The sequence below is a fragment of the Echiichthys vipera genome, assembly GCF_963691815.1.
Source record: "Echiichthys vipera genome assembly, chromosome: 9".
Classification (NCBI taxonomy): domain Eukaryota; kingdom Metazoa; phylum Chordata; class Actinopteri; order Perciformes; family Trachinidae; genus Echiichthys; species Echiichthys vipera.
The window spans coordinates 7,680,949-7,707,495 of NC_139834.1; the positions used below are offsets into that span (position 1 = coordinate 7,680,949).

Here is a 26,547-nt window from a genome sequence, read left to right on the forward strand (position 1 = left end):
TATAATTTGGTGTGATGATGGACTTAAATACATGTTTACAATGACAAAACATACATTGGACTTTGTTATTTATTGTTATTCTGCAGGAAATTACAATTCATACCATGTGGTGTAATAAGCAGACATGTCACACCATATGATGAAGTGTCACACTATATGACGTTTTCTGCACTTAGCACAACCTTGAGTCTTGTAGCTATACATTAGCATACAGACAACATGCTAGTTATTAGAAAGCAGCATAGATTTACATGTAATTATGACAAAATAGTAACATTTCTTTCGCATTTTTATGAAAAATGTGTCACACCAAAAGACATCTCGAAGTGGGACTTTTGTCAGAGTGCCAACAAGATCTGATTTATTGTAAATATAAAAATGATGACTCACCTCAGGTTGTACAGTACTAGCAATAGATTGCTAGTGTGTGTAACTTTGCTGAAGAAGGTCCTCTCCTTCCCAAGGGTGTCAAAGCAATTGCCCGTTAAAATATCCCAAAATAGTGTCACACCATGTGATTTTGGTTTTTGGGACAAATTCTTTTTAATTATGACTGACTCAAAACATTATGCTTGGACTTTGAAACGAGTCGGCTCACAAATAGACATGTTTATTATTTTTTTGCATTTTTTTAAATAATTTTTGCATTTATTTTTCTTACTTTTATTCAAGTTCTGACTTTGAGAAACAAGTGCCGGACAGTCACACCATATGACTTTTGTTGTGTTTGGTTGATGATTTTGAAAAAAAGAGTGATGAACTGTTTTACTGTTGAGTATGTTCACATAAAGCATAATGTTCTGCACAAGATTGAGAAGGTTTTTTACAAATATTTTTTTCTTTCATTCACGTTTGACACTGAAGACAGCAAAATTGCCATGTCACGTCATCCACCCATGTAAAATGTAACAGATAGAAGTGTGATTCTATTAAGTGTTAAAACTTGCCAAACGTAACCCACAGCCAACTCTAAACAGTGTGTTGTGAGGTTGGCGCAACACTTGCTGAGGGGGAGATACGCGTCACTGATTAGAAGTCCGCGCCCATTTCCGTAGGCGTCGAGAAGGACGCCCAAACCCGCAGTGGTGGCTCGGCAGCTGCCATACTCATTCTCCACGTTCAGTTGGGTGAGTCAATAAAGACGGGTTCGAGGTTTTAACGAACTGCGCTACCGAAACTAACCGGACCAGAGCGTGGATATCTCTCGACCGTGAGTAACGCAACGTTAAAGCTATGACAAACGTGTGTTGGTGTTAGCTGCCTGATAGCTAGCCAGCATCGGTTGCGATTTCATGGTTTTCGTAATATAGTGTTACTTAGCTAATTCAGACATTGAGTTGAACACAGTTAAATGTATTTCCCACTCCTTCAGAGTCTACTGGTATATTCGGCATAGATCCTATATCCCTTGAAGTTAGATATAGGCCTTCACCGTTAGTTTAACCGTCACGCGTTACCGCCCACAGCGTGTTTTGACGGAGGAAGCAACATGCGTGGTGATGCACTATTTTCCTGCCGATTCTTTAACAGCTACATTGCAATGTTTGTGTCCTTCTGTTTTAAATGTATGCCGAATTTACCAGTTAAACCTGTCGTGACAGACGAGTGTTGAAACAGGCCGGTAAGATTAGACAGATAAACAGTGTCACGCTATTTGCTTATATTGATATCTTTTTGAACGGAGTTTGGCATGTTTTCGTGTCGGGCAGGAGCTTAGCATATTTACCCATAAATGGGTAACCTTTATGGGTAAATATCCAATCTGACGTTACACTGAAACCAGTTTAATACATTTCTCGTTATTTATTTTTGCTAACGTGTTCGACAGAGCAATGTTAACCTGGTTAACGCTCTGGTTCTCTCGCTTACATTTATGCCTATCTTTGCCAGAAAGCTCATTGACTTCCGTCGGACTTGCCAGACTCTGCCATGGGTGCCACTTACTTCCTGCTCCTGAGCAGTCTTGGCCTTGTCATTACAACTCAAGGTGAGTGTGCCAGATAAGCTTGCGACGTGTGATTTGATTATACACAAGCTGGTGTTTGGTCTCATGTTGTCTTGTCCTCACTTCCAGTGTTCACATTTCTCTTTCTTTCTTCTACATTATAGCTCAAGACTGCATCAAACCCGTAAGAGGAGAGAACATGGATTTGAAGGACGAGGACATTCTTTCTGAAACATTCCCAAATGGGACCAGAGTTTCGTTTAAATGTAATGTTGGCTACGTGTCTGCAGGAGGGTCAGCGAGCATCACTTGTAATGCGGGCATCTGGAGTCCTGTGCTGCTGAAATGCAAAAGTGAATATCAGCACTTAATTTTTACATTGACATTCATAATGGCAGAAAAATTTCACCTGGCGATAGTCTGTTTTTTTTTTTTTTTAACCCTCTATTAAATAATGTCTTACAAACATATACATGCTGGATGAATAGACGAGTGACTTGATAAGCTCTAGTAAGCAATCTGTTGGAAAAACGTGCAGGGTCTCCCCCAGAGAAGTTGATCGGCCTGTTGGCAAGTGTCTTTTTTGATGGGGGCCAGCAACAGACATTATTAAGGTAGGGGCCCTGTGGTCTCTGTGGTCACAGAATCCTCAAGTGAATCACCAAATTTAGAATTTAAAAAAGCTGTAACAGATTCCATAGGGCCCTACGTAAAGACAGTGCTAAAAGTTGACCGGAGATTTGAAAATATGCCAAGTGTCCACCAGTTTAAAAAAACATCTTAAAATAAAATGGATTCCCTGATGCTTAGGCCCAGTGGGTGCTTACTGCAGGTTTGCAATTCACTGGGGTAAACCCTGATTTGTGCATTATGATATAAAGCCATTTTTAAGGGGGTTTAATCCTAATGAGGGTTTTCTTTTTTCAGGAAGGAGCTGTGGCTCTGCAGGAGATGTGCTTAATGGACAAGTTGATTACCCTGATCTCCCTGAAGGGAATCTGTTCGGCGATAAACTAGTGGTTACTTGCAACGATGGGTTAGTAATACACTGATAGCTGTGATGGTTCGTGTTCAGAGAATTCGATTTTTGAAACGCAACTGTGCGAAGAAGCATATTTAACTGTAAAATGCATTCAGTAAGGCTCACCAGTCAGTGAAATGGACTCACGCGTATCTGTGTTTGAAATCTGTTGTCTGAAGTCAAACTCATTTTTTTTAAATATTTTTTTTTTACTCCCTAATTAGTCACAGATTGGTTGGGGACCGTCAACGAACTTGTGGAGCTCAAGGGTGGCTGGGCAGGTTTCCTGTATGTGAAGGTGGGTAATCTCTGTATGTTGATACGAAGCACATGATTAAATCACAACTGTGTATTTCCATTCTAACAGATGCTACTTTTATTTTGCAGTGGTGACTTGTAATCCGCCACCCTCGGTGGACAAAGCCACTTTCAGTCCAAACAAAGAATCCTATAACTACAGAGATGTTGTACAGTACACATGTCAGAATGATTATACACTCTCTGGATCAAAATCAATATCATGTTCAAACGATGAAACATTTCATCCTGCTCCTCCAACCTGTGTCAGTAAGTGCTTTGAACATTGTCTTAGTCTAAACTCAGCAGTCACTGACTCATACATACTCTGAAGATTATTTTGGACATTAATATAGTATTCATTTTTTAATTGTATTTCCTTCTCTGCAGTGGTTCTATGTGAAGACCATGAAATTACAAATGGCGAATGGCTTGGGGGTTCTCGACCCCCTTATAGACACAAGGCTACGGTGACTTACAAGTGCAGACCTGGCTTTACTATGATAGGATCTCCCTCTTCCACATGTGGCATTGATAGTCAGTGGTCACCACCACTTCCAACATGTCAACGTAAGTCATTAATGAACATTACTACTTGGTTTAAGTCTGTGAAGAAAAGTCAACGTATTATGTTTGACCATGATGACGACATGATTTTTATACTAATCCAGATTCCTTCACATTTATTCGTTGCATGTTTACGGTGCTGATGGCACTATATTCTTACAGTGCTTACATACCGGTTGTCACTCTGTTGCCGTTTATCGTTTCATCCTGGAATTCAAAATTATTATTTTTTTTGGGGGGGGGGGGGGTCTTTTCTAATTATGAGGTCAAAGCCAGACTCCGTCATGTTGACTGCAACTTTTCATCTTGACGAGGAACACGGTCATGTTTTAATATCAGGGGCTCTCGTGTAATAGTATGTTTATAAAAAAAAAGTCAGTATATTACATAGTCTTTCAAAGTGCAGCCCCCAGAAACATTTTGTGCGGCCCTTGACCATCACATGAAATGCAAGCATTATATTTTAATCATCCTCTGTCCATATCAATACTTTCACTTACTGAATGTGAAGGTAGGTAATCTCTGTGTGCGGATACAAGACACATGATTAAATCACAACTGTGTATTTCCATTCTAACAAATGTTACTTTTATTTTGCAGCGGTGACTTGTAATCCGCCACCTTCGGTAGACAAAGCCACTCTCAGTCCAAACAAAGAATCCTATAACTATAGAGATGTTGTACAATACACATGTCAAAATGATTATATACTCTCTGGATCAAAGTCAATATCGTGTTCAGATGATGGAACCTTTCATCCTGCTCCTCCAACCTGTATCAGTAAGTCACGTGTTTTAAAAAAAAAAAAAAAAAAAATTCAAAACATTTTCTTAGTCTTAACTCAGCTGTGACTGACTCCAATACTCTGGAGATTATTTTGGACCATTGTATTCACTTTTTTAATTGTATTTCTTTGTCCGCAGTGATACAATGTGAAGGCCGTGATATCGTAAATGCTGACCGGGTTCAGGGTTCTCAGCCCCCATATAGACCTAAGTCTACGGTGACATACAAGTGCAGATCTGGCTTTACTATGATAGGAGCGCCCACTGTGACATGTGGCATAGATAGTCAGTGGTCACCACCACTTCCAAAATGTCAACGTAAGTCATTAAAGGGGACCTATCATACTTTTCCTTATTGTATATTCATATTGTTAGAATGTTGAATGCTCATGCTTAACATTAACCCAACCCCGGCACATGGGTTAATTTGCATAATTCGCATTTGCTCTGCATATCCATCTGGGAATGTTTGGAGATCTTTTGGGAAGGGGCGAAAATACTTGTTGCCGATTGGATAAACCATCTGTCTATCACCAACATACGGGCCAAATCTACGAAGCGTATCACGTGCTAACAGTGTCGTGGCAAAGCTCAGAAAGTAAACCTGTCGGTAAAGGATATTCGCCGTTTGTGTAACTTGAATTTACAGATAAAAGGCACAGTTTCAGGTGCCCGGACCCTATTCCAACAGAGGGATCCAAGAGAAAAAAGCGTCAGTGAGAAGCTTGCTCGATAGCTGCGCTCATGTCATCCGTGGAAGCCGCCCTGTTGTTTACACTGAACAGTCGCTGCTCGTTGCGTCACACTTGGACTCGCCTCAAAACCAACGCTGATTGGGTCGGTCGCTTCAGGATGGTCTCGCGAGGCAAACGTCTTCTTTCAGACAGTTTTTTCTCTACTTTCTCTGTGGTCCGACATCTGCTCCAGGCACGGCAAGCCCAGCACGCTCACATAGTACAGTTACGCACAGCCCTGAAAGGAACATGCTGCTCTTTACTACATGTAGCTACATGCTAGCGGCAGACAAAGCTGTAATATTTGTTGCTTGTGTCGTTCATTACTCCCTAAATTGAGAGCACACTCCCTTTCCAACATTTCAGGCTGTGTTTGGTTTGTAAAGCGTTATTTGTGATATCTCACGGTAAAAATTGTTGATTTAACAATAAATCGTTAATAATATTTAGCTGCATGCTAGGGGCAGAGAAAGCTGTAATATTTGTTGCTTGCGTTGTTCATTACTCCCTAATTTCAGAGCACACGCCTGCTCCTACATGTCCGGTCGTGTTTGGTTTATAAAGCGTTATTTGTGGCGGTAGAAAGTGCTGTTTTGTTGCACATTGGACATTAAAGCATGTAAATATTTTCTAGTAGAAACACAAAATACATGTATGAACCTGAAAGAGTATAATAGGTCCCCTTTAATGAACATTACTACTGGGTTTAAGTCTGTGAAGAAAAGTTAACATGTTTGACCACGATGACATGATTTTTATCCTAATCCAGATTCCGTCCCATTTTTTCGTGGGATTATCCTAATCGCATAGATAAAATAAGCATTGTTTCCTCCCCCTTGCCCCCGTGCTCTGCGGTTAAATTACGTTTTTAAAGTCAGGAAGTTGCGATAGCACCACTGTTTGAAAATATATTTTTTAGTGCTCTCACTCAGCTGCCTCTTTTTTATTAATGTTATTAAATAACTACATTAAAAAAAGATGCCAAATATAAAATTTCCGGATAAACCCATAAAAGGTTTTACGACGCATCAAATGTTTGCCAACGACAGTAGATTTCACAAAGATTATATAAATATTGCCTGAGCTATGAAGGAGAAGGTTTAAACTAAGTTGGATCTGCAATTCGGATTATTTTGTTTGCTTATCACCAGAAATATTGCCCCGGTTTTAGAGCCTATCTTTTGGCTAAGACCTTGCAGCTGTGTAATATTTACTTGGTGTGAAATGCATTTGAACTATTTTCTCCAGCCTCTTAATTATGAATCACATGATTAGAGTGGATAAGGGTATCTTCTATATCAGCAGTTCCCCCGATGCCGGTGACACTGTCCTGATTGCCTCTTTATGTTTTCGCAGGAACCTCAACAACCACCACCACCACCACCACCACCACCACAAAGCCTCCCCCAGGTAGAGTCCATGTAAATCCTCAGAGGCCATCTAAAATCCTACAGTGTCGTCACCTGACTAAACTGCAACAATTATACCGTGCCATGATGTATATCAATATTATTACATAAGAATTCATGAACCCAGGTGAAGGATTTTCTCCATCTTGTTTCACGGATGTGAATTAATTACAGAGTTTTGCTTTACCAAGAAAAATATCTGTAACACTTTGTCAGGTTTAAGCAACCTAAAACACCCAAAACTTAACAAAAGAGAGAAAGACAAGAGTTATTTTACTTGCAAGGAGAACGGACAGAGATCTGCTCAGTTACAAATCTCCTACCGCTCTGAGGTAATCTCTGCCGGACCCCTTGATTTTATTGGCTTATGGTGGTTACAATGTTTACAATGAATTTCCATTCTTAAGGTGAGGGTGACATAGCTGCAATTCATTGTCTTTATGACTTTACAACTCAAAAGAAGCCTTAAAACATGTCTTGTCATTAATCAGTTGAGCAGTTGAGTTTGGTGACTCCTCAACAGTCAGGTTTATCTGATTTCCTTGACCTGCATCCACTCAGCACGAATTGGCTATACACACACATCAAGTAATGTTAGTTTAAATGTAAAGATAATTAGAGTAAATATGGGATTACTTTATGTACAATTATTCTAACACACTTGCATCAGTTAATATCAGAATCAGAAATGTTTGTCATTGTTTTTTTCAAGACAACAAAACACTGATAAGCAGCTTAATAAAGTAAAAATCTAAAATGGTCAACTATAAAATGTAAAATAAAATATGAAAATAAATATATACACACACACATAAACGGTGAGGTGTTACAACAAACAGAAGGTCCATATTGGGCTGAAAGAAGTCAGTATTTTCACGTTGCCCTTTTGACCTCACAGGAAATTGCAGCTTACAGTTTAACACACTTTGGGTTGCAAAGGGTAGGAAAACTTCCATGGGAGGTTAAGCTGAGGAATTAGACATTTCAGTAGTGACCGCATTTAGTAAAGGAATTTCACATAAAAACAATACGGAATGTACTGATTAAAGTACGCCCATTTCCATTGAATTGTAACCATGCACACCATGCGTTATGTATATATGGTATGTTGTAGTAGCTGGAGGGTTATTAAATTGGATGTATTTGTTTTTTAACAGTAGCAAAAGTGCATTTTAGTTCAACCAAAACCTCTATTTGACCTGATACTGATCTTCTATGTATTGTTTTTTGTTTGTTTTTGCAGGCAATAATGGAGATCGCTTGTCTATAGGCCTGGGCGTTGGTTTGACTGGTAAGTTTCATCCTTTATCCTTTAACTGTAGATAAAGAATGTAAAGAGATATTGTTGATCCAAATAAGATCATGAAGGCCTCAGAAGAACAGCATGGGTGTATTTCTACAGATATCTGGTGAAGACATTATGTTCTTATTTGGGTCAACAAATAAGGAGCATGCTCATAGATGGATGTATCACACTGACTTTTATTAATATAATATTCAATTTGCTGGGGAAGGTGCAAAAAAGGTTTAAATAATAACCTCTGAATTGGTATTTTAACAAAGAGCAATATTAATTTGACCAATCATTTTATAAATGACTAATCCTATTCATATTAGGCATTTAAATTACACTACCTGTGCCGGCCTCATGACCCATCATCTTTTTTTGCATCATCATTTTCAAACATGTCAATTTTTCCCCCGTCAAAATAGTTCTCATTGTTGCCCTCACTGCCTGTGGATGCTATTTCTTTGGGGTCCCGGCATTCATCAAGAAAAAAACTCGGTAAAATGTTGTTTTATTCAGCTATGCCAACTAACCCTCGAAATGGCTCTGTCCGTGTCGTGGCTTTTTCCAACTTTTTTTGAATAAAATGTCTCCGTGCTTTGTATTTAGTAAGCTTTTCCATGCTGTCAAAGCTCTCTGTCTGTCAAGCGTTAAGTGTTGCATGTTGAAGTTGTGTGCATTTGTAAGGTTCCTTTCTCTACCACACAGTGTCAGTGTTGTCACAAGGGGTTGTCGGCTCTCGAAGCACTCTCCTACACAGAGCTGTAGGTAGTACTCGCTCAGTTGAAAGAGCTCTGCCCCAAGTGCCTCTATGGTGTTTTTAATCAAGTGTTGATAAATACAGCAGGCCATAATGATATATGAAGTATTAATGATGAGATTTTCTGCGCCATCTGCTCTTGTATGCTGTATACTATACGTATGTTGACATGTATGGCTCACACTGTGACTGTCTATAGTGAGGATGGGCGTTTGAAGTCGCGTTACCTGACGAAGGAATACTTTGTTTTGTTTTTACTCGTGCGGCTCACAGCATTGTCATGATTCTGTCACTTTTTGACTAAATAGTCATAGAAATTATATATTTATATTCTTAATATTACAAACTAAGAAAGTTCTTTAAAGCAAGTCATTTGGTGCCTTTACGGTCCAGATACTCAATTCAATTTTATTTATAGTGTCAAATCCTAACAAAGGTTTTCTCACTTTACAAAGTAGTTAAAGACCACACTTTATGACTTATTTAAAGATATACATTTAAGACCGGTTCCTGTTGATCAGTCCCCTGCAGACCCTCCATCCTCCCATCCCTAGTCTATAGAAGCACTTACTTGGCCTTTAAAATCTAGTGCAGCCCGCAACAATGGCAGCCTTCAGAAACATTTTTTGCGGCCCCGGACCGTCACATGCACTATATTTGAATCATCGTCTGACCATACCACTACTTTAACTTTCAATATTTTACATTTACTATCACTAAGGCTAATGTGCCCCCCTAACAACGGTCAATCAGGTTAGGAAAGACAACTTGTGGAAAGCCACTGGTTGCATGGCAACCTCGCAGGTGCTGCGGAAAATATGTTCTGTCGTCAGTGCGAAAGTGTGATCTAAATAATAACGTCTTTTTAAATCATTTTGATCCTTGTTCCTGTTGCCTTTCCGCTTTATTAGATTTTTACATTGGCTTTTTTTATCTCTGCTAAATAGGAAGTAGTGGTTGCTGGTATGTCACATTTGTGGACATGTTTCTGAGGAAACAGCTTTTGTTTCCTGTTGGTGTGTGTAATGCCTCACTCACTGTATAGGAGAGTGTCTTCAGAGTGGAAAACTGAAATAAACCCCGTCACCACTTTGCATAAAACTTTGAAACTTTCACATCCAGGGGCCTAAAGGCAACTGAAGTGGCCCTTCTGTCTGCCATAAACCTTTGGTTCTCTTTATGGATAAAAAGATGGAGGCCATTAGTCAATTAAATGATAAAGATGTGACAACTGAGCATTTGGTGGTATTCTAGTCATATTGGATTCTGCAGAGAGGGTTGGTGTTCATCACAGTTATTGTAAACCAAATGAATGTGAAGACCCAACACACTTTGTACATTGTTGAATTATTATTGTTTGTCAATTCAGCAATTTAATTTGAATGTTTTTTCCCTTGATTATGTTCTCTGCTCTTAGAAATGAACATGGAGTATTTTGCATCCCACAACTGGATATTTAGGCTGTAATAGACAGATGGGTAGCAGCAGACAGGACTGTGATGTGTGTGTTTTGTGTTTTTGGGGTCTTGTTTGGACACGGGTGGTCTGTACTCTTGTGGGTTAAAAGGTTGTGCCTCTAGGCTTCTTTAAACTCTCCTCGCTTCTTGTCTGCCTGGTCATCCATGAGCAGTAATGTTGACCAGTCATTATTGGATTACAGCTCTGGGAGAGGCTATCCTGACAATCCGGCTCCAAAAGATGGAGAGGAGGTAGCACTCTCGGTAAGAAGACGGACCATCAAGCACACTTTTAATGCCAATGAACAGACAATAATTTGCGATAATGTAGGCAGAAGCATTACATTTTCATACTTTTATGTCCTTGATGTTTTACTAATGTTTTCTTCCCTCTTCTATTTTCCTGGGCTGCTAACTAAGCTGTTGGACACGTGCCTGCGTTATTTCTCTTAAACCCCTTCACAGTTAATTCTTCCTCTTCTACAGGGCTGTATGGATTTTGACAATCTGTTTAGAAAATGTTCAATATAGGTAATACTTTTCTTTGTTTTTTCTTTTCTGTAGTAAGCGTCACAGCCCTGTTGTTCCAACATTACTGGGTGTAAGAAACGCCAGTTGAGAAGAGGACGCCACCGGACAAGTCTTTGAATGTACTTGTGCCGCTCACGTGCACGGGCTCATGCAGCCCCCCGCAAATCTATTTCTGAACGCCACTCTGAGATTCAGAAACCTCAGAGAATTTGACTTAATCTTTAGCTTATACTTTAGGCTGCTCCTCCAAAAAAAGACTACAATATTTGCCGTCTTTGATATGCCACTCATAACTACTATTCTATTTTTCCTTTGCAACATCACAACAGTGTTTCTATACTGTAATTATGAAGGAATGAGTTTCTGTGTTCATCAGAGGGGATTAATAAATGTTTGCACTATAGCTCAGAGCAGAGCTCAGCCTGGCCTGTATAGCTCGGTAACACTGATGGCAGAATACCAGCAAAATCTTAAAAAGAGTGTTTGCACGCTTGACCTTAAATACAGCAGTTTGTTTGGAACGGAAACATTTGAAAATCAAAGTTTTAGTTTGATGCTCAAAAACCGTGGACTGACTTGTAGCTATTTGCTTTTTATCCGAAATGATCCCACTTGTGTAACTGGAATCCTTTGTGTGTGAGAGACTCCTAGCTGATTAAGCAGTCCTCCAGTCCTGTAGATACAACTTCCTTTCTAGAGACAAAGAGATCTGTAAAACAGTTTCTCACATAGTGCCTAAATACGAGGCATTGTCCATACGCCTTAATGTAAAAGCCAAGTGTTTTAGCTTGCGTGTCAGTTGTTTTATGTTTGTTAAAGGGGGATTTCTGTTTTGTTTTTTTAACCTGGACCCTATTTCCCCATGTGTTTCAGTGTAAGTGACTAATAGCAATTGGTCCAGTATTGAACGTGAGCACGGCTGAGAACTGGGCTACAATGAAGTCAGATGTGGTACCTGCACACTGACAATATTCGCCAACTGTTTTTTATTTTGTTTATAGCCACAACTTCCGCCTGTTTGCAGCCAAAGGGAACGGTAGTCTATGAAAGGTGCGCGAGGTGGAGCTCCACATTCTGTCGGCAAAATTCAGAAATGCTTTTTAAAATTAAAAATCTTTAAGGTAACACAAAGCTACGCTTCACAATACTCTTCATCTCTGAAGTTCCACTCTTCCTGCAACATCCCGCGAGATTTCAGAATAAGATTTCGGCCTCTTTCCGTACAATTCGATTACATTGTAGCCTGGTTCACAGCAGCCAGGCTACAGGGCTCGCTAAATACTGGAAAAAAGGCTGTTGCCCTGATTCACTGACACAGAAATACATGGGGAAATGGGGTTAAGAAATACCAACATTCCCCTTTCATGGAGGCGTAACTGTGAGCCTACCTGAGCTTAATGTCTATGCTTAATAATTAGCCATGTGTAATATTTGTTCACCAAAACCGTTTCTGCTGATAGTTACTTTTTTTTTTTTAATTAAAAAAATAAAATGAATCAAAAATGATTTCTGCCAGCATTGGTTTTGTAGACATTTCTCTTCAAAAGTGTCAGTTTAATATTTGTTGATCCCTTGCCGCACTAAGAAGAGAAAGAAGCATACTTCATAAATATTAGGGCACAGACAGGTATTGTCTGTGGTTACAATACATTTGACTGTGATCTCTCTGATAATTTTGCACTTGCCTGGCTTTTATCTGTATTTATTAAACTAAAATTTGTTTCAGAATGTGTGAATTTTGCATTATTTTGAGGTGGGCTTTTATTTTGGCACTTCCTTTTATAACCACTTAATGAAATACAACAAAAACGACGATGCAAAGACTGGATTTATTGCATTTATTACTTCACCCATTCACTCAACTGGACTACATGCTGTAGGCAGGAGGAGCTGGGGGCCGCACCACCAACCGTGCAGTCTGGAGAACCTGCTCCACCTCAAGAGTCACAGCTACAAATAAGGGATTGTGTTCACATTGTAGTCTTACAGTATAATATAAATACACGCTTTGCTTCTGAATAAATACTGTGAGAAAATGACCATGCTTCATGGTGGTGCACCATACAAAATGTCATATTAAGTCGTAGTATACGTCATGCAACATGTAGTAATAGAATGTAATGTTATTTAAAGTCACACTAGCCACAAGAATGTAAAGAAGTCATAGTATGCTATAAAAATGATGTAAGAAAAAACGTCATTAAAATGAGTTGTACTGTAATGTATATACCGTATATACAGTACACTATGATTGATTTATAAATATATACTCACATTTTTATAAAACATACTTTACTGGGACTTTTTCCAACATACTAGAACTATAAATGTCATGACTTTTTTTTCCCCCACATACTTTCTTTGACATACTACGCTATGACTTTTTTTCCAACAAGTTATGGCATGACTGCTTAAGACAGGCTATGCTATGAATGATTTAAGCCAATTTTGAACATATTTTTTTGACTTAAAAATCAAAAAAGTTTTTCTTGAATTTTGCAAAAAGTACAACAGTTGTACAGTGCATCAGCGAGTGTGCCTTAAAGTGAAAAAGAAGAAACCCCAAACATAAATCCCACTGTCCCCGTGTCAGATGTGGTCACAATAACCGACTAAGTAATTAAGTAACACAAGTAGATAATTAAGGTACAGTGAAACAAAATAGAGTAAAAACTATAAGTACTTCAAGAAAAGTATTAGGAAGCATCACCAGGAGTAACAGTAATTTATAATGAATCAGTAAGTTGTAACTACACTACAGTCAATCCAGTTAGTCCCTAAAACAAAAAGCATAGCTTATGTGCAGCAAAGGGTGCTTGAAACAAAAGCAGACCCTGAAAACAAATAGAATCCGTCGACACTGCCTGAGCTGTCAGAACATCACTGTGGACTGGAGGTTTGTAGCCCACTGAAAGGTGCTTCAGGTAACATCATCTCTGGATGTGACATGTCACAGCTGCATGATGCTGGTCAGTGAATGACACTTCCCACCCCAAGAACACTGATTTCAAATGGTGCTAGATAGATGACAATACTCTAAGCCACCATCTGAAACCAGCTTCCAAGGGGGGCACTTCTGACAAAAGGCAACCTTCTGTGGTGCAACACCCTCAAATTTAGATCATAATGGAAATCAACAGTTGCTGTATGTTTGATAATGAAGGCTTAATTGTGGGGCCTACCTTAGCATGATTGGCACATTGCTTTTAGTCCCCTGTAGCTTCTCTAAATTAAGTAAAACAGTTCCCCCCTTACAGAGAAAAGTAAATCAAAAAGTGAATTTCTCCAAATGATTGGTTGAGTGGTTTTGAGTTTAGTTCAATATTTGTTGACCCCCCACATTACTTTATAAAGGCACGCCATAAGAGGATTAGGACACAGCTACAGTGCCTGTGGTTACATACAAAATAGAGGATTGTCTCTGAAGATTTTGCACCTTCCTGGCTTTTTTTTTTATCTCAAACTAAACTGCGTAAAAACATCTTGGTGAGATTTTAGTATTATTTAGAAGCAGGGTTTTATGTTGCCACTATCTTTTTGTAATCAATTAATATCATTAAAGCATAATAAAACAGTTTCAATTTGAAACACTAACATGTGGACAGGAGGATCCAGGGATCAAATCACCAACCCGGTAAACAGATTGGATAGCTTGCTCTACTTCCTGAGCCTCAGCCACGCACACGATATTGTGCTCAAATTGTACTCATGTGGATATATGCATAGACCTTTAAAGGAATTCCATTGCTAGGCAACAGCCTTGGTCCTTGTTAACTTCCTGTCAACTGATGTCATTTACATTCACTGCAACCAGAAATAAACTCGGACACATTTAGAATGTTTATGTTTCCATCTTTGAAAATGTCTTATCATGATTCCTTATTCATCTTATTAATCTTTAACAGAGGTGTGGCTATCCCTCAATAAGCTGTCATAATATAGAGCAGTAATCCTAAATCACTTTACTATATTTGAACAACTGACAAAAGAAACCCACTTTTGGGTATATACATACTGGAAATCAAACGATGATTTGAAGGGTGGCATTGTGGTTCAGTGGTTGGCACTGATGCTGCGCAGCAACAGGGTTCAGGGATGGGACATAGTTCCATGAATATTTATACTACAGTGCCACCTTGTGGATTTCACGAGAACATTGTTCAAACGATCTCTTGATCAAGGTGGCAGAGAAACATATGGGATGTCAAAATTACATTTATCGGTACACTTCTTTATACTTACATCACTACATTTCAAAGGGAAATATTGTACTTTTTAAGTGACTAGATTCATTTGACTGTTTCGTTATTTTGCAGATTGTTTTGCAAACAAAATAATACATTTAGCTAATAAGACTTATGAACTTGAGTAAATGCAGGACTTTTACTCACAACGTAAACAGTATTTTTGAAGTGTGGTATTTTGATCTTTACTTAGAAAAATATTCAAACTGTTCTTGCTCCACTGCAAACGTCACTCCAGATATCAATGGGAGGTACATGATGAGATTCATTTTGTTTACTTTGTAATCAAACACAGTTAGTTTGCAATGTCACTATCCAGAGTCTGCAAAATAAAGAGCACAGCTTACTTACATGCTCCTCCTCGAGGTGCGATGAAATTTGTCCTTCAGTGTAACCGATTTCAAATGGTGCTAGAAACAAAAGCAGACTCTGAACACTAAAAGAAATCGGTCAACCTTGGAGGGAGGACACAGTGCCTGAGCTGTCAGAACATCACTGTGGACTGGAGGTTTGTAGCCCACTGAGAAGTGCTTCAGAGAGTGATACCTTTATCTCTGGACACCTCTTGTGACATGTCACAGCTGCATGTTGCTGGTCAGTGAATGACACTTCCCACCCCAAGAACACTGATTTCAAATGGTGCTAGATAGATGACAATACTCTAAGCCACCATCTGAAACCAGCTTCCAAGGGGGGCACTTCTGACAAAAGGCATTCTTCTGTGCCGTAAAACACCCTTTCATCTACAAAGGAAACAAAAGAAAAAGAAAATACCATTAATATTAGCCAGAAATAGTGGAAATCAATGAGTAAAATTAGTTGTAAGCTTGACACGAGAAAGTCATTATTACATGACCACAACTCCATCCATCCATTCATTTTTATCCACTGTGACGTAGGGGCAGAAGGCTAAGCAAGGTATTCCAGCAACCCCTCTTCCCAGCAATTTATTCCAGCTCTTTCTGGGGAACCTTGAGGCGTTCCCAGGGCAGGTAAGGATTATAATTTCCCCAGTGTATTCTAGGTCTACCCCGCGTCCTCTTACCAGTTGGACATGCCCTGCAAAACGAGAGGCCCCCTGGGGACAACCTCAACTGGGCCCTTTCAACGCTAAGGAGCAGAATCTCTACTCCAGGGTCCCTCTGGATGTCTGAGCCCCTGACCCTATCTCAAAGGGTGAGCCCAGCCACCCTAGGGAGGACAATCAGTTCTGCTGTTTTTTCCGGACCATAGATTGACTGGTAAAATTGAGAATTTGCCTCTTAACCACAAGTTCTATTTTACCCACACTCATGAACAAGACCAAAAGATACTGGAACTCCTTCACTTGGAGCAGTAACTAACTCCCAACCCAGAGGGAGCAATCCACCGTTTTCTGGCAGAGAACCATGTCCTCAGCCTTAGAGGAAGTGACTCCCATCCCCACTTGCTTCACACTTGCAGTGGCTGCAAACTGCCTCAGTGCGTGCTGGAGATCACAGTCTGATGAAGCAGACAGAACCACATCATCTGCAAAGAGCCGAGACACAATTCTCCGAGGGTAAACATGGTCGCCCTTTTTTAAAAAAGCCTGCTACTCCACATGCTCTGTCCCCAACAGTGCCGACCAAAAGGGGATTTCAGAAAGATTTCAGCTGAAATAATTGAAACAAAAAGATATTTGATTGAAACACAAAGATATTTGAGAGAACAAAAGACTGATGCAGCAGCAGATGCACAGCTTGATAGCTTGATATCTGCATATACTGTGATTAAAATAGAGCCTAAGAAAGAAACTGTAGCCGTGAAGCAGATACTGATATGGCAGGAGCCCAAGAGAAGGCCCAGAATTATAGGTGTGCAACGCATAGAACTGTTTTGGTTTTGTAGGGGTGAAAATGTGTTATCGAAGGGGGGATTGAAAGAACTCAGACCCCCCCCCCACACACACACTCACACACACACACAGATCTGAATTATGCTGTTTACGACACAGATATGCACAGATATGCATATCCACTTAAGCACAATAAACTGTTACACTCATTCCTTTTCAGTTGGTAAAGTTGACTTAAATAAGATCTGAGAGGACACTGGAGAGATAACAGCTGTTAGATGTGCTGTCGTGTTAAGTATTGGATAATCTTAAGGCCTTACCATTTACAAATAGAGTAATCAACTTTTTAAACAATGCCTCGTTGGTCTCCATTACGCTGATGAGATAGTAATACTGTAGGCACACTAAGATGATGTTCCAGGGGAGTATGCCAGCATCTTGGGAGAGACCTCAAGTGTAATGCACTCAGGGATGGTTTATGCTCATGCTCGTGCCCAAAAAGTAGTTTGAGTCACCGCCCTGGTTTAGGACAGAGAGCTGAGAGGAGGGAAGCAGATAAAGGGAGAGTGAGAGAGATGAAATGGAAAACCACTAAGAAAGCACCATAACAATCCCCCCCACCCCACCCCCCTCTCTCTTTCTCTAACACGCCCACACGCCTGATCTGATACTTGATCCAAGCTTTGCGGATATGTGAAGGGCCAAACAAGAACAGACACACAAAACACGACCACTGCATGTCTTTCAGGCTCACCTGCAGCTCTAAGCATACAGACCTTGATGAGTCTTGTTCTCTCTGTTGCTCGGTAGAATAGTGACGGTTGTAGTGTGTTGCTCTCCAGGCGCTAGAGGGGGAAAAAAAGCAAGGAAGTGGCTGTTAACCGCTGGCAATGAGAGCCATGACGCAGACACACAGCTACAATACACTGAGAGGGTGGGGCAGTGACAGGTAGTGGCCAGTTCACGGACTTGTGCTTCAGTAAAAGTACAAAACTACTCAACCATCTCCTGCTGTTTTTACTCTTTGCATGCAGGTGAAAGGACCACAAACAATACATTGTCTTGCTTCAAACCCCACCGTTCCTCCAGAGCACACGCCCACACACAGTCTGCCTTCGATTTTTCATGTTTACAATGACGACTCCTACAAATACTCCTTGTCTTGAAACTGACTAAAGCCAAATCAGAGAAGTCTAATTCCAGCCTCAAAAATATCAGATGCAATTTACTTATCCCCACATCCTTTACAAGTCCTTATCAGGCTTCAAATAGAAGTATTCTTTTTGGCAGGACTGTTTATGTGCGAGGGTGTGCAAGACTATATGTGTGTGCATGTGTATGCATGTGTGTGTGTTTCACTGCAGCCACAGTGACGGCTCTGATCAGAGGGCCTGTCTGTCCGTAGGTGTCTGGTTCCTTCGCCTGGCTGGCTCAACCCAACCCTGTCAGTTTTCTTTTTCGGGTTGTTTGTTGCTTGTGTGCCACTGGACCTGTTGTGTAATGCTTATAAAAGAATTAAAGGGACAGGAGGCCTTCAGAGAGCGGTCAGCGACAGAATCAGACTGGAACTGTGATGCCAGGGTGAATATGCCCCAATATGGGAAGCCCATAGCGCACCTTATGTACAACTTAATATAGAAAATTGCTGAGTCAGTAAACTGCAGTGAAACATACATGATAAGCTATACTATACAATAGATTGAAAATACAGCTCATGTTTAAAAAAAAATACACATAAATCAGCTGGAATAGTGGCGTTCTGTCTCTGACTGTCACACGTATGACCTACACAGACTGATGGACTAACAAACTGTGATGCTAAATCATTCATAAGGAATGACCCCCCTGTGGTGAGATGACTGGGAGAGTACCAGCTTCAGTGCTGATGCTGATCTGATTAGAATCTAAATGGCCAGATACATTTAATCAAAAAGATGGAAAAATGTGTCAAAATCGTTTCTATATTAAATTAGAAAATACACTGTACTTTTTATTTGTAAAGTATCTAATTCACAAAGGAGTATGCAAAAATAGTTGTTACCATGTGATTATGCCCTAGCTGACACTTATCTTCTTCATTTCAACCATCTTTACAAAACAGAAAACACAGGCAGTGACAGTATACGGTGTTATACCATCAGCACATTGAGAGAAGAGGAGAGAGAGAGAGAGAGAGAGAGAGAGAGAGAGAGAGAGAGAGAGAGAGAGAGAGAGAGAGAGAGAGAGAGAGAGAGAGAGAGAGAGAGAGAGAGAGAGAGAGAGAGAGAGAGAGAGAGAGAGAGAGAGAGAAAGACGGAGAGAGAGAGATGATGGCTGTGGAGGCTGGAGCTGCAATGCAGACCACAGGCAGCTACACATGCTCTTGCATCATCTTAGAAATGTGGCAACTTTTGGATGTTGGACTTAGAGCCAGGAGAAGGAGAGACCTCTCTTGTCTAGGGATTTAAATCCTTCCTCATCACAGGTGTCAGAGAGTCAGTTATGCATTCTATGCAAAAGACGACGCTGACCAGCTCTTTTTACCTAGAGAGTATGTCAGTGCACAGCAGCGCACATGCAAAAATCTTTCATTTGAATTTGACTACAGGCAATCATACATATGGAGAATAACATTTTGATATGAAATAAACATACTTACTCTGGTTAAAATTGATCACCGTTTGTTTTCCACACCTTAATATCTAATAACACCTGCTTATAAACGTAACACAACTAAACTAAACTGAAATAATGTCTTAGACCATTGTCTCCCCTGTCATTAGTACACACAAAACTACAAAGGAAAATATCAGGAAACTAGAAAATGCATTTCCTGCAGAAAATGCGTGTGAATGCTAAAAGGTTTAAACAAATTCCAAAGTAGTGGTGCAACACATCATCATTGATCCTTGATCCGTTCGGATCAATATCTTCTGTTCGGCACACACGTGATCTGCAAATTGATTTGTGAAAAAAAATGTTGTGCGCAAGTTCTGTCTACACAGTCTGCGCGCAGTATGGTCATGGCGAGCGGAGGAACGGAAGGGCTTGAACGCCCCGCGTCATTTAAATCCCCTGTATTGGAGCATTTTGGCTTCCCTGTCAGGTATAATGATGGAGGTAAGTGGATCAAACTGTGACGGTGTGTAGGCACTGTGGCCCAGGAAAGCCATATGACAGTGGAAACACATCAAGCATGGCCACGCGTCCAGGGGAACGCAGAGCTATGTGACGATAACCGCTCAATTCATCACAGCAGACTGGGAGATGAGAAGCCCGGTGCTCCAGACACGCCCCCTCTACGAGAGTCACACTTGCACTCATCTTGCAAAGGTACTGATACAAGCAGTGGAGGAATGTAAAAATAATAATAATAATTAATAATAAACTTACGTTTCTTTGTCTTGGTTTTTTGCTGATCCGAAAAATGATGTGATCCGTGACTTTGATCGGAGAAACAATCCAAACCGTGAATTTTTAGATTTGTTGTACGCCTATTGCAAAGGATTGCTGCAAATGCACAAAGGCAAAATAAATCGCCTGAAAAATGTTTAAAGCCCAAATGCATTGCACTGCACTGCTGAAACACCTGGGAGTTGAAATGGAAAACTGAAAGAGGTGGAACCTTGGCAGCTAAACTGAGTTATCTAAAGGAGCCAAGAGCTGATAGGGCAAATACATTGTAAGAAAAGCTGCAAGCTAAACTGCAATATAACTGCTTAAATAAAGTCTGTAGCTGAAATTATGCAAAAGTAGTAGAACTTCAAAGTGTAGTAAACTGAAGTGAACTTCTCTTGTTCATTTATATTATACAAAACCGCGAGAAGCATCACCACAACACTGCTCTCTAAACACCAATCAGGGAAAACCCAATTATAACACAAGGTAAAGACTTTTGGAACACTGGAATGAAAGTTATCTGCCCCTGAAAAGGGATATGAATTGGGAAATTTTTTCTCTACTGTTAGAGATAAAAAGCAGACAAAGATCCTACGGAATCAAGTCCAATTGCGGGCCCAATGACCACAAACTGGCAATTATAAAAAGAAAAGACACAAAAAAACAATTTGTGGTCACTGTTTGACAGTTGATGCTAAAACATTCAATGAACTGAGGAATATACATTTCTAACAAATACAACTCTTACAGTATCAACTGTAATTTCTGATTTCAAAGGGATTAATGACAACGGATATCTTGCTGCCTAATATGTATCAACATGCCAGACAGACACTAAAATCTTGATCTTCTGCACAATTTCTGCCAGACCTGGGCCTTGCCAGTGATTTCAACGCTGTCAACATCTGCACCACAGGTAAGTTCAACAAAGCTATGAAGGCAAAAAGGGGATTTTTACCCCATCAAAAGGACATCAACATATTTCACTTTATGGCTAAGAGGTCTGGGGTCAACTTGCCAGCCAAGATTTTATAAAACGGGACAAACACCCGTAAATCGTATCCCCTAATCCAATGCAATACACCAAATAATGCATTTAGACTAGAATTGGGATGATACCAACTAATTATCAAAATTCAAATTTTATAATCCTGACACGCTAACGCAAACCCTAACCCCTCAGCCAGCTGGTTCTGGGACTATGTACACAAAACCCCATTGGACTCAATACTTGATAACTCCCAACACTGATTGATCCAGAAAAGAAGGACTCCGTGAACACAGCCTCACCATCAGGGAGGCCACCACATGCAGATCCGGCTTCCTAAAGATGACAGACCGCACCCACTGCACACAACATGAGGTGAACTTTTGATCTACCTGCCAACTGTATCCAAACATCAGAGGCATATACTTCCCACAGATTACAAACACCCAAAAAGATTTTTTAAAACACGACTAATAAAAAACCTTTCACACCTGCTGGGTGAATCAAAGCAATGTGCAAATGCAGCAGTAAGGTTTGGGAGCTTTTGTGAAGAGAGGGCGTTGATTACAACCACCATGAGACTTACAATCAACTGTGTAGTGCATTTGTGTGCTCATTTCTGTACATTAGTACATTGTTTGTATTTTAAAGTTAAATTTGACTTTCATTCATCGTCAACCGCTTATCCCTAAACTATTTTAAATTAGGATTATGATCACAATGTTTGATTACAGTGTGGCCCAATCACATCGAGATGCATCGCTAATTGTCAGACCTGCGTTAAAGGTAAAATATTCTCAACTTTTCAGCCCAGCTCAATACAAATGTATTCTATCCTAATTTTGGGAAAATTGACAAAAAAAGTGAATTAAAGTGAAACTCAAGTGCAAAATCATACCAGGCTCTTTTTAGGCAAATACACTCATCAAATAAGCCATTAAGAAAATTTTTCCGTGCACAAACAGAACACTCAAAACACTCTTTTAATAAACTCTGGATTCACTAACTACGTTGTTGGTGCTTCGGTTAATGTGTAAGGACTCTTATCATGCTACTGCAGAGGTTTGGTGTTATTTGGAGCAGTGTCAGTGGTTAAAAAAAGACCTTTAATGCGTTCAACTCGCTGCCCCGAGCTAATCAGTGTTAGCCGCATTTGGCTGTTAGCGTATGTCCTGGATTTCTCTCGTTAGTTGTTTGTACATGATAAAAATTGTCGTTTCCATCAACTACAGTGAGATTATTAGCTGGTTTATCACGAGGCAGTAGGTGACGCCAATTCTCCATTAAGAAAACTGTTATAGCGTACCACTGCAGAACAAGAGGAAAGTGACGTTATTTAAGGGCTGCCAGTCAAACCTCAAAAACTCGATAGAAATGTACATTTTTTTTGTTTCATCACCTTTCTCTCTGTTTATCAGACCACAAATTAGACGAGAATTAGCTAGGTGGCGGGGGCAGCTTCGAAGACCTTAGCGGCTGTGGCGGCTCAACTTCAGCCAGCTGACAGTAGGCACCAGGTTTTTCCTTTTTTGAAATGCCAATTTTTCCACCTCAGCAGGGAGTAAAAACTTTAGCAATATATCAGGGCTTACTTTAAAGACCTTTAAAGTGATGCACCAATCAGAAAACAGGTAGGATCTAATCAGGTCTAATAAACGTATCAGTATCTGCTGTGTATCTTTGTATCTGGGGAAAGTGCTGTGTCTTTGTTGTGTCGAACTGGTTAAAACACACAGAAGTATTACTTGAAAAAGACATACAAAGTAAAAACTCTAATGTTGTATCACTGAAATCTCTTTACTTTGAGCATCCACGGACAAGATGCAGAGTTAAAAAGGACTGCGAAATTGCAATTTTAAAAGTCTCCACATTTGTGTTTTTTGCTCAAGACTCAGGGCGTACTCACACTGTCCATACGTACCGTGCCCAAGCACGTTTCACGGGTAAAGTCTAGTACGTTTGACCAGTGTGAGTGCAACCGTACCGTGTCTAGGAGTGGTACGCTTGCCGTCCGCGGCCCGTTTGGGAGAGGTGGGCTTTTTTAAAGCACGTTTGCACATGTACGAGCACGAGCGTGCGCACGTGTACGAGCACGAGCACGAGGCCTACGGCGGTTCTGACGCCTGTTCGGACATAGAAAAAAGAGGGAAGGACCATGTGCGGACATTTAAAACAATGGCGGTGAAAGGTTCACGTTGGTGTGATGCGAAGGTGGAGTGTTTACTGCAGATTTGGTCGATGAAAATATTTAAAAACAGTCGACAAGACGCACAAAAACTCCGAGGTCTATGGAAAGATTTGTTAACAAAGCGACGCATCGCGATGACGTCCATCAATGCGTGTGACATTTTACGGCGTGATGACGTATAGGCAGCAAGAAGCATCCGCCGAGGCCCAGGTAGTGTGAGTACAAACGGACCTGGGCCGCGGGGGGAGAGGGAGTACCCTAAAGCACGGGGCACGGTACGGATGGACAGATGTGAGTGCGCCCTCAATGAGACACAAGCCCTCTCTAGGAGCTTTGAGGCAGAAAATTAAAAAACTCTAAGTCCTTTGTGCTTAAAGGGTAGCATCGTACGAAATAAGACACATGTTCATGTATTAATTTTGTATGAAAAGTGAAAGTTGTGGAAGCTACAAGGTTTGAAAACTTTAAAAAAAGCAGAAAATGATCAGTGGGATAGATCACAGATCATGTGACACACACGAAGCAGTGGTAGAAGTTTACTGAATAATGTACTGAAGAAGACAAACAGAACAATAGTGTGAATACTGTGTCAGCTTTCGCACCAACTATGGTACCTGTACGACAATCTGGTACCCTGACCTGAGGTTGGCCCACTATGGATAGAAATGTCAGGATCGGCTAGAAGATAAATGTATAATAATCATTACAGCAAAAAAAAAACAGCAACCATTTTAACATTTATTAGCTTTATAAGTTTGACTATCTACATACTATTAACATCACGTATATTAATACGCCCTTTTGACTAGTCATAATTACATTGTGGCAACATCATTTTGTCTAGTCAAAACTCTCATTTAAGATATCTGTAAATATATTTTCTAAACATATTTTGACTAGTAACATTCAAACTACATTTGCCATTCATGTGTTTGGGTTTCTCATAACAGATATCGACACTTCTTCTTCTGACTAATGATTACTAGTCATAATTCCAAGACATTCAAGCTATCTACGACATCATACTGACTAGAAAACTTGATTTAAGATATCTTAAAAGAACAATGTAGATATATTGAATTAAGGGGGATTGAAGATACATCTTGAACTGGAATGATGACTTGTCAGAATTCATCTGTAGATATCTGAAACTGGAACTACAGCTAGTCATAGTTCAGTTGCAGATATCCGTTACGAGAATTGTGGATATATAAATCTAAAATTAGAGCTTTGACTAGGCAAAATGACTTTGCAAATATCAGGTATGAATATCCAGTCTAGCTAATAAATATTTAAACGGCTCGCTATAGGCAGCGATCTGATTCATCTCTTTCACATCAGCTTTTTAAACCCAGAAAGGAAAAAAGTGGAAAAATATTGTTTATCAATTAACAATATATTAATAGGACAACCCATATAAACATGCATGGCACTTGTGTATCCATGGAAATGTGTTTCTGCAACTGCAAAGCCTTAGTGTAAGAGAACAGTGTTTTTTTAACCAATCAGATGTTGAACTCCAGCTGCTTGCTTGCGCTAAAAGCCAATAAAGTACTGCTGTGTAGCTTGTGGAGCCAAGGGGAGCTCCTCCCAACCAATGAGAATCCTTTGCCTTGGCACGACGGCCTGTGATGCAGCAGCTTTAGGAAGTCCAGTGCATGTGAACTGGAGAGAAGCCAAAGCAGAGTCACCAAGAGAGCAAAGTAAACAAGTATTCTCTCTTTCTCTATCTCAGTTTCTCTCTTCTCCTTTTCTCTCTCTCTGATCCTGAGCCATGGCATTTAGCCCCTTCCGTTGCCCCCTTCCTCCAAGACACAAACAAAGATAGATACACGGATAGAGAGAGAGAGAAAGGCAGCGATACAAGCTGTGTACTGGTTGAAGTGAAGGCCAGCCCAGAAAAACAACTGCGTCACCATCTCTGTCCCTCCTAACTACGCAGAAACAAATGTGTCTTGGGTTTTACCAAATCCCAGTGACCCTGGGGGGTGAAAACAAATCACATGACACAAGTTCTACTAGCCACAGACACCAAGAGCATCTTGTTGTCTCATAGCACCAAACAGCTGGATCCCCACCAGTCTCTATCTTCATATATGCCCCACCATGTTAACACTTCCCTTCAACACCATCAAGAGTTACCCACAAAGTAGGGCCAGGAGTCAACACTTCGAACACAGACATATGTACATACGTAGTGACATTTGAATCGTTACCCTCTTGACTGAATTCAACAACATACTTTTCCTGTTGTTTTTCTTAAAAGCTGCTGTAATGTCCACCTGGCTGCATCTGCGCACACTCCCGTATAATGGTGTATTAAACATCTAATACTGTTTCATAATAGGTCAGACGTCACCATGCAGGACTATTTACCTATTGTCACCAATGTTATCAGCAAATCATATTCCTTAAGGTGATGGTGGCAAACAAAAGCGATGTTCGAATGCCTGGATAATTCTCGGCAAAACATTCCTGACCGAGCTTCGTTGTGATATTAACAACCCTCTAGAATATTCTTTCGTTAACCCTTTTGTCGCACCTCTGCCCACCCAAACCACACACCTTAGCATACTATCAAAACAAGACCTAGAGAAACTGTGTCACATCTTCAGCATCCATGTTGAAACTCCCGATACCAGCTCATGAGACCTACACAGCACACACATTCTCTCTCTCTCACTCACACACACACACATACATACACACACACACACACACATACACACAGATATATAGTAGCGACAGGCAGAGCAGATTAAAACTACCAAGGAGGAAGAGGAGGAGAAAGACGAGGTTGTCCAAAACCATTGTGTCGTCAGGTGGAAAACTCGATGACTCTGGGCTTCTGTTATCTCAGCTTCTGTTTCTCCTGACATGAAAAAGTGACGTAGCAACTAATCCACAATCTCTCTCTCTCTCTCTCTGACTTGCTCTCTCTCTCAGTCTTCCCTCCCTGTATCTCCCTATCTCTCCCTCTCTGCTTGCCTCTCAAACACACGCACTCTTTATTTTCATCTAGTTACAACAGGAGAACAGCTATTACATTGCTACTTCGAGCTAACACATATACAGGGCAGAAAGCCACACAAATGCATATGTACGTGCGCATGCACGCACAGCTGTGCACATGCGCGCA

The 26,547-nt window shown here is 40.4% G+C and overlaps 1 protein-coding gene across 5 annotated transcripts; it reads left to right on the forward strand.

The window, feature by feature from the left end:
- The first annotated feature begins 1,045 nt into the window (after positions 1–1,045).
- On the forward strand, positions 1,046–12,513 carry LOC310952252 (membrane cofactor protein-like). Of its 5 annotated transcripts, none has more exons than XM_083920815.1 (14): positions 1,046–1,127; positions 1,891–1,987; positions 2,110–2,298; positions 2,873–2,981; positions 3,191–3,264; positions 3,354–3,533; positions 3,654–3,833; positions 4,431–4,610; positions 4,754–4,933; positions 6,706–6,759; positions 8,002–8,049; positions 8,472–8,544; positions 10,467–10,527; positions 10,828–12,513. In XM_083920815.1, the coding sequence occupies exons 2-14, from the start codon at positions 1,930–1,932 to the stop codon at positions 10,828–10,830; spliced, it is 1,389 nt and encodes a 462-aa protein (XP_083776941.1). In that variant the 5' UTR covers positions 1,046–1,127; positions 1,891–1,929; the 3' UTR covers positions 10,831–12,513. The 5 variants fall into 5 exon arrangements, with proteins under 5 accessions (XP_083776941.1, XP_083776940.1, XP_083776942.1 ...); XM_083920814.1 differs by having other exon boundaries at positions 1,060–1,210; XM_083920816.1 differs by lacking the exon at positions 10,467–10,527 and having other exon boundaries at positions 1,060–1,210.
- Positions 12,514–26,547: the final 14,034 nt, after the last annotated feature.